The following is an 8,818-nucleotide window of genomic DNA, read 5'->3' on the forward strand; positions in this document are numbered from 1 at the left end:
ATAAACCTCATACCTGCATTTGGATCTCTCCTGTGTTCCTTGTATCAACGTACGTGACAGAAGGACTCTGTCACCTTGAGATCCAGCGGTATGTCAATTAACGCTTCTTCCCCAGCCACCGAGCGGGAGAGGAGCAATCGGTTTGAGGGAACCCGCCTGGTCATTTTTCGCGGGACCAGGGGAGGTCGCCGAGGAGGAGGTGGGCGAGAGGAAGCTCAGCATCGCTCTCCACCATGGCCCCCCTTCGACTCGGGGCTCACGTGGGAGGGACCAGAGCCGCCGTTTCACCAGGGCAGAAGAAAGAAGCCAGCGACAATGCCCATGATGGCCGCAGGTCCAGCACCACAGCACAAGATGGCCGCCAACCCAGCGCCGCTGCGGTGCATGACCACCAACCCCGCACCACGAGGCAAGATGGAAGCCAGCATCACCCCACAGTGCAAGATGGCTGCCAGCTCAGCACCAACGCCCAGGATGGCCGCTGACACCCTTCTCTATTACTTCGAGATGCTATCAAGGATCCTAGATGTTCCCAAGACGGTTCACGTCATGGCTGCTGAGCTAGAGCCACAGCACAAAGTGGCCGCCAGCCCAGCGCCACAGCACAAGATGGCTGCCAGCCCAGAGCCACAGCACAAGATGGCTGCCAGCCTAGAGCCACAGCACAAAATGGCCGCCGGCCCAGCGCCACAGCACAAGATGGCTGCCAGCCCAGAGCCACAGCACAAGATGGCCACCAGCCCAGCGCCACAGCACAAGATGGCCGACTCAACGCCTGAGTCTCCAGACAAGGTGCCACCGACTCGCCATCATAGAGGGTGGAGGAGGAGGAGACAGGCGCCTACCGTTCCTCAAAGCCAGGTGGACGTTCCCGAGCGGGCCGCTGCCGTCCAGGAGGACGTTCCCAAGCGGGCCGCCGCCATCCAGGAGGACGTTCCCGAGCGGGCCGCTGCCGTCCAGGAGGACGTTCCCGAGCGGGCCACTGCCGTCCAGGAGGACATTCCCGAGGCGGTGCCTGAGGCCGTTCCGGATGCCGAGGCAGTGACCGATGCCGTTCCGGAGGCCGAGGCGGTGACTGATGCAGAGGCAATGCCCGATGCTGTTCCGGAGGCCGAGGCGGTGCCCGATGCTGTTCCGGAGGCCGAGGCGGTGCCCGATGCTGTTCCGGAGACCGAGGCCACTCCCGATGCGGTGCCCGAGACCGCTCCCGAGGCCGTTACCGAGGCCGCTCCAGAGGCGGTGCCCGAAGCCGAGGCGTCTCACTTCTCCACCGGCAGTCCAGAGTCGAGTCAGGTCCCAGTGGACTCTCCAGAGTCGAGTCAGGTCCCAGTGGACTCTCCAGAGTCGAGTCAGGTCCAGGTTCCAGTGGACTCTCCAGAGTCGAGTCAGGTGTTTGTGGACCCTCCAGAGTCGAGTCAGGTGTTTGTGGACCCTCCAGAGTCGTGTCAGGTGTTTGTGGACCCTCCAGAGTCGAGTCAGGTCCCAGTGGACTCTCCAGAGTCGAGTCAGGTGTTTGTGGACCCTCCAGAGTCGAGTCAGGTGTGTGTGGACCCTCCAGAGTCGAGTCAGGTCCCAGTGGACTCTCCAGAGTCGAGTCAGGTTCCAGTGGACTCTCCAGAGTCGAGTCAGGTGTTTGTGGACCCTCAAGAGTCGAGTCAGGTGTTTGTGGACCCTCCAGAGTCGAGTCAGGTGTTTGTGGACCCTCCAGAGTCGAGTCAGGTGTTTGTGGACCCTCCAGAGTCGAGTCAGGTGTTCGTGGACCCTCCAGAGTCGAGTCAGGTGTTCATGGACCCTCCTGAGTCAGGGTTAGTCACCGTTGACCCTCCAGAGTCGAGTCGGGTTCCAGTTGACCCCCCAGTGTCGAGTCGGGTTCCAGTTGACCCTCCAGAGTCGAGTCGGGTTCCAGTTGACCCTCCAGAGTCGAGTCAGGTGACTGTTGAATTTTCAGAGTTGAGTGAGGTTCCGGTTGACCTTCCAGAGGCTAGTCAGGTCCTTGTGGACCCTCCAGATTCAGGGTTAGTCACCATTGACCCTCCAGAGTCAGGGATAGTCACCGATGACCCTCCAGAGTCAGGGCCAGTCACCGATGACACTCCAGAGTCAGTGCCAGTCACCGATGACCTTCCAGAGTCAGGGCCAGTCACCGATGACCTTCCAGAGCCAGGGCTAGGTACCATGGACTTTCCAGAGACAAGGCTAGTCATCGTGGAACTTTCAGAGTCAGGTCAAGTCACTGATGATCTTCCTGAGTCAGGGATAGTCACTGATGACCTTCCAGAGCCAGGGCTAGGTACCATGGACTGTCCAGAGACAATGCTGGTCACCGTTGAATTTTCTGAGTCAGGTCAAGTCACTGGGTGGCCTTCTGCTCCACCCTGTTGGACTCCGGCATCGACCACGAGGACGTGGTGGTCATCTGCTCCGCCCTGGGGGACTCTGGCGTCGACCACGATGACGTGGTGGTCCTCTGATCCGCCCTGGGGGGCTTCTGCTCTGACCACATGGACGTGGTGGTCTTCTGCTCTGCCCTGGGGGGCTCTCGCTCTGACTACACGGTTGTGGTGGTCTTCCGCTCCGCCCTGGGGGGCTCTCGCTCTGACTACACGGTTGTGGTGGTCTTCCGCTCCGCCCTGGAGGGCTTCATGTTGTTGTTTTTGCTTTTTGTGTTTGTGTTCACTCCTGTTCCTGTTCCCCATGTTTTTTCTTTTCTGACCCTCCGTCCCTCCCCCTGAGCCTCTACCTGTCCGCCTCCCCCCTGGTCTCTGTTTTGTGTCTGTCTTGGAGCGTCTGGGAGCCGCTCCGTAGAGGGGGGGTACTGTCACAGTGTCTGGGTTGTGTTCCCTGGGTTTCCACTAGGTGTCCTCAGTTCCCACGGTGTTTATCATATTATCACTTCCTGTCTCCTTATTTGGTCACCTTCCTCCTTGTTTAGTTAATTGATTGTTCCCCACCTGTCTCCTGTTTCCCCATTATCCTTTTGTGTATTTATACCTGGTCTGTCTGAGTCTTTGTCACGGAGTCCTTGTTGTATGTTTGATACTTCCCAGAGTCTGCTCTTCCCATGTGTTCTTGTTTTGTTTATTGGATATTCTGGTTTTGACCCTGCCTGGACTGTTTACCCCTTTTGGATTGCCCCTCAATAAACCTCGTACCTGCATTTGGATCTCTCCTGTGTTCCTTGTATCAACGTACGTGACAGACGGCCCATGCCATCGGCTGTTCTATGGCTGCTATGGTCTCTACGAAGAGACATCTGTGGCTGAACCTCACGGGCATCAGGGAGAGGGATCTAGCTTTCCTTCTTGATGCCCCTGTCACACCTTCCGGCCTATTTGGCGTTGCTGTCAACACTGTCGCCACTAGGTTTTGGGAGGTGAAACGCTATGAGGAAGTGTTTGTGAGGTTCCTCCCCCGCCGTGCTCAAGCGTCGGGACCGTCAGCCACCCAGTCCCGACCAAGTTCGGTTTCTCAGCACTTCTCAGCCCGCCTCTAAGATCTCCCCCAAAAAGAAGTCCTGAGGCTGGTGCGCCCAGGACCGCAGGGGTGTGCCCTCTCCAGGAGGGGCGCATAAAGTTCCAACAGATAATAAAGACTCTTTCCTGGCACCCTCAAGGGCCCGTTGTTTTATCTCCTCCACCACTGGTGTTTCGGGGAGCAGTGGCCTCCAGTGAAATGTTAAATGCTCGGTTGCATCCTGCCACGTTTCAGGACACTGGACATCTAATATCCCCCCAACAAAATGAATTTTCAAAATTAGTGCCCCTTTCGGAGAAGCTGGCAGCATGGAAGCTACTGCCAAATATCTCCCCATGGGTAGAAAGGACTGTAGTGAAAGGCTACAGGTTTCAATTTGCTTATCGTCCTCCATGTTTAAGCGGCATGGTTTCCACTTCCGTGAAACCGGAACGAGAACATTTGTTGACACAGGAATTCCAAACTGTACTGGACAAAGAGGCCATAGAACACGTTTCCCAGACAGTCAGGCTATTACAGCCGGTATTTTCTTGTTCCTAAGAAAGACGGGGGTTGTGTCCGATTTTAGTTCTTCGTGGGTTGAACCGCTACCTCAGAACATAGAAAACAAGTTCAAAATGCTGACAAGCAAGATGATTGTGTCTCAGATCAAGTCAGGCGATTGGTTCATTACTATCGATCTCAAGGATGCTTATTTTCACATCGAGATCTTGCCACAACACAGGAAGTTCCTGAGGTTCGCTTTCGGGGGCGAAGCTTACCAGTGACAGGTTCTCCCATTGGGCCTAGCTTTGTCACCCCGCACATACACGAAATACATGGATGCAGCTCTGGCTCCTCTATGACTCCAGGGCATCCGCATTTTGAACTATATAGACGACTGGCTGATTCTGGCTCAGTCTCAGGAGCTAGCGCTTCTAGCTCATCTCATATCTCTGGGGTTGAGACTCAATGCCAAGAAAAGCGTTCTCTCTGCTCAGAGGACAACGTATTTGGGGGTGGCATGGGACTCGATCATAATGCAGGCACAGCTGTCTCCTGCACGGGTCAAATCCATTCTCAACACCTTAACCCCTTACCAGTCACCCCCATTTTTGGCATGGAGACAGAAATGACATACCCAAAATAAAAAAGCTTCTGCTCATGATTCTTTCTGACTAGATACATAATCAACATTTGTTCACAAAGCTGACACTTCAAAGTTTACTGTTCAGGAATCAGAATCACTCTGACTGTTATGATAATAGAGATATATAAGCTCAAACATAAAAACAAAAATAAAAATATTAAAAACATTTTTTAAATGTATTTAAAAAATTGTTGATGTAGGATATGAGTTTAAAAACACAGTGTAGCTAAAGCCACAAGTCTTCCAAAACTTCATAAAAAATTTCATAATCGAATATGTAAAACTGTGAATTTTATGAAATATTTTCTAAGGCCATGTCATGTGTGTTTTTAGAGAAGGCTAATCAGATTGATTTATGGCACTTGTCATCTCTGTAAGATCTCACATGTAAACACTCCTGTGTGTTTTGTATGTGTGTTGGCTTTGAAAACTCCCCGATTCATGGTTCTATTGTTCTCACCAAACGAGTCTTTCACACCTCTTCCAGGTATGATACATTATCCGCATTATTCTTTTATCATTATTCTATTGTTTTTATTCCACCTTTATTAGCCTTTATTGTGGTTTTTCAGGCTTTACAAAGACACAAAGCTGCAATCTCGCTTTAATCTCAGTATGCATTTAGCCCTTATTTATCAAAAGTCTTACTATAAAAATACAACACAACATTTTCTTACGACCTTACGTGAATTATTGTGACAGAAATGCATTATAAAGAAGAAATGCACCTGCTAATAGTAGCATTAGAGTTAACGTTAGCATCAAGCTACATCAGACAATGTATGAAATTATTAGTACACTTTTACTCAAAACTCACTTTAAACCCCGATCGAATGTTTATAATAACTTCCTTTAGCGATCAGGGGTGGAATTTTGTCATTTACTGTTGTAAAAATATGCTATTTACAGCCTTTTACATCGCTGCACAAGTTAGCATTTCAGATGTACATTTAAAAATTTTTTTTATAAAAATGCCCCAGATCTCAAGAAAATCTCATACCAAGCTTTGCTATCGTAATCGCTGTGTTATACTTTCCGGATGAGCAATCAGGACACTTACACGCCCAGCGCGGACGCAGACTTCAATTTATACTTCTGAATGCGCAGGCTGATGGTTCACTCTGCAACAAACATGTTAACAAACAATTGCCCAGAATTATTGCACATCGCTGTCTTTATATTCATTTATTGACAGATTGCACAGGTTCGAGTAGCAATGAGCTTCTTCACTCTGCCTGCACATGTGCAATTGTGCTTTTGAAGCCTACTGACCACGCGCACTTGTCCGTGCGGTCGTCTGCTCAGAGCCTCGGCACACACTCTCCGATGACGATTTTTACGTCATGCCTACCTAGCGGTCCATAGCGGACTCGCGGACGCAGAAAGTATATAAGAGGCTTTTAGATGCAGTCTGTAAGACGCGCAAGGGAGCATGACCCTGACGCGCAACATTGCAGAAAATGTGCGTTCACAAATGTAGTCTATGTTGATCCAAATATGGAAAGCACTTTCAAATTTAATAATATGAGGTTCTCTCCAGAGATGTTTTGCCACATTTCTTCAATTAAGGATTGCTACATAGTATATGGTGTTATTTGCCTGAACTTCTTCAAGTGAGTTGCGAGGCAAACCGAAATCCAGCACTTTTCCTTCTCTACTGATACTGCGACTATTCTTGTTTGTACATGTTCATTCGCTGGCATTTTTCACATTTCTTTTTTTCTCCCTTAAAAACTAATTTGTCCATTCTGATGCTCAATTTTACCTTAACTAATGGCTGTTGATGACTATTTGAATTGAATTCTGCCAAAATACGCGCTTGTATGTGTTCGTAATGTTGTGTGAGTAGGTCTGCTCATGTCTGAAAATAATATATGAAAAACAAAATAATTTCACATAAAAACATTAGGATATAGCTTATATTTCATTAGTAGCCTAAATGTTTCAATGTAAAAAATAAAATTAATTGTAAAACTGAAAGTTTTATTTTTATTTTTTTTATTCAGCATATGGCGGGCCGCATTTGAATATGTGACGGACCACATGCGGCCCGCGGGCCGCGGGTTGAGAACCACTGCTCTAATGATTGACAAGGAGAAGGACCAATCAGAGTCTGACTGACACACACACACGAGCACCCAGCACTGCACACACACACAGATCGCTGGGAGAGGCTGTTTATCATCAGATCGCGTAAATCAGTGGAAAATGAATAGAAATGACGATTCTGTCTGAAGAAATATGAAGTAAACATCAGTAAATATATCCATATATCTCCGCAGGTATGCATCTTTGGTCTATAAATACTTATTGACGCTGTTCAGTGAGTCAAAATATTGGTATATATATCAAAATATTGGTCAAATATCGAAGCTAGTCTTTAAACTTTCAATTTATGCACAGTTTTTTTGTCCAGATCAAGTAAGAGAGTGAAGTTTAACGTGCTGTGAAAAATTGTAAATTCTACTTTTTGTTACAAGTATGGAAGAACCATCACTTCTACCACAAAAGACATCTTCCTGATGTATCCAGCTTCCTTAGCATATCCAAAACCTCAGAAAAACTTGATGATGTAACAAAAACTACGGACTCTCTCTTTTCTAGCATTTTAAATACAGTTGCTCCTTTACGCTTAAGGAAGGTTAAGGAAACCAGTATGACACCAGGGTATAATGAGCATACTCGCACCCTAAAAAGAGCAGCCCGAAAAATGGAGCGCAGCTGGAGGAAAACAAAACTAGAGGTATTTCGTATTGCTTGGCGGGAAAGTAACATATCCTACAGAGCATTAAAAACTGCTAGATCCGATTACCTTTCGTCTCTTTTAGAAGAAAACAAACATAACCCCAGGTATTTATTCAATACAGTGGCTAAATTAACGAAAAATAAAGCCTCAACAAGTGTTGACATTTCCCAACATCACAGCAGTAATGACTTTTTGAACTACTTTACTTCTAAAATCAATACTATTAGAGATAAAATTGCAACCATTCAGCCGTCAGCTACAGTATCGCATCAGACAGTGCACTATAGACGCCCTGAGGAACAGTTCCACTCATTGTCTACTATAGGAGAGGAAGAATTGTATAAACTTGTTAAATCATCTAAACCAACAACATGTATGTTAGACCCTATACCATCTAAGCTCCTAAAAGAGGTGCTTCCAGAAGTCATAGATCCTCTTCTGACTATTATTAATTCCTCATTGTCATTAGGATATGTCCCCAAAACCTTCAAATTGGCTGTTATTAAGCCTCTCATCAAAAAACCACAACTTGACCCCAAAGAACTAGTTAATTATAGACAATCTCGAATCTCCCTTTTCTGTCCAAGATACTAGTGTAGCCGCACTGGGTTGTACATTATAATTAACTCAAATGATATATAGGGAATTTTAATATATATATATCTCATATGATAGTTAAATTACAATTATTAAAGATGAAAAATAGGTCAATTGTATATATCAATAACTCATTACGAGGCACTGTAATTTACACATTAATATGTCAATATTCCATTCTTCATATCAATTATAGTGATATCTCTTACTGTGAATTACCGCCAATCAAACAGTGATTTTTTTTCCCAGCAAACGGCCGTAAAATTAATTTAACTTTCAATAGGGTTATCACTTCTTATAATTCTAGGAAAAATAGTTTCTGGCCATGAAACTCATTCTCCTACCATTATGAAATTTCAGTTACTGAAAAATAACGAGCTTGTAGCTAAAGATCAGACATTTCCTTGACTCTTGATGTGAGCGTTTTAGACAGAAGCAATCATGAATATATATTGGTTTTTAATAATTGAACTAATAATACATCAAACTACAACTCACACAGAGTAAATACGAGTACGACAATACAGACAGTAAACTTTGTACAAGACATAACAGAATCCAAATGAGGGAGAGAGAGAGAGAGAATGAGTGAGAGAGGATGAGAGAGAGAGGTGAGAGAATAGGCGCGATCACAGAATAATCGCTCAGTTATGGCAAAATCACAGACAGTAACCCTTGAAAGACAACAACGAATCAAATCACCTTGAAAAGGTAATAGACAAACTTTAAGCAGCATTTAAATCTCCATAGAGAATGATACTTGCATGTGGTCTCTTTTTGTGACTCGCCAGACCAGCGTGTGTGTGGTTCTTTGTAGCTAGGCGTGTCTTCCGGGGCTGCTGCGGAATCACACATTATTTGAACGGTCCAAC

General features: G+C 46.6%; 1 protein-coding gene across 1 annotated transcript; it reads left to right on the forward strand.

Annotated features, from left to right (window-relative positions):
• The first annotated feature begins 349 nt into the window (after positions 1-349).
• Positions 350-3,493, forward strand: LOC132155508 (uncharacterized). The gene is made up of 3 exons (XM_059564302.1): positions 350-861; positions 928-1,086; positions 3,200-3,493. The coding sequence occupies exons 1-3, from the start codon at positions 355-357 to the stop codon at positions 3,491-3,493; spliced, it is 960 nt and encodes a 319-aa protein (XP_059420285.1). The 5' UTR covers positions 350-354.
• The last annotated feature ends 5,325 nt before the right edge of the window (positions 3,494-8,818 follow it).

The sequence above is a fragment of the Carassius carassius genome, chromosome 13 (assembly GCF_963082965.1).
Source record: "Carassius carassius chromosome 13, fCarCar2.1, whole genome shotgun sequence".
Lineage (NCBI taxonomy): Eukaryota > Metazoa > Chordata > Actinopteri > Cypriniformes > Cyprinidae > Carassius > Carassius carassius.

Bases quoted from the DNA above. Each gene is read 5' to 3' on its own strand.
- LOC132155508 (XM_059564302.1), top strand. From the start codon at position 355: ATGGCCGCCAACCCAGCGCCGCTGCGGTGCATGACCACCAACCCCGCA. The intron at 862-927 runs GTGGACGTTCCC...GCCGCCATCCAG, and splicing joins CTACCGTTCCTCAAAGCCAG to GAGGACGTTCCCGAGCGGGC. The intron at 1,087-3,199 runs GCAATGCCCGAT...CGTACGTGACAG, and splicing joins AGGCGGTGACTGATGCAGAG to ACGGCCCATGCCATCGGCTG.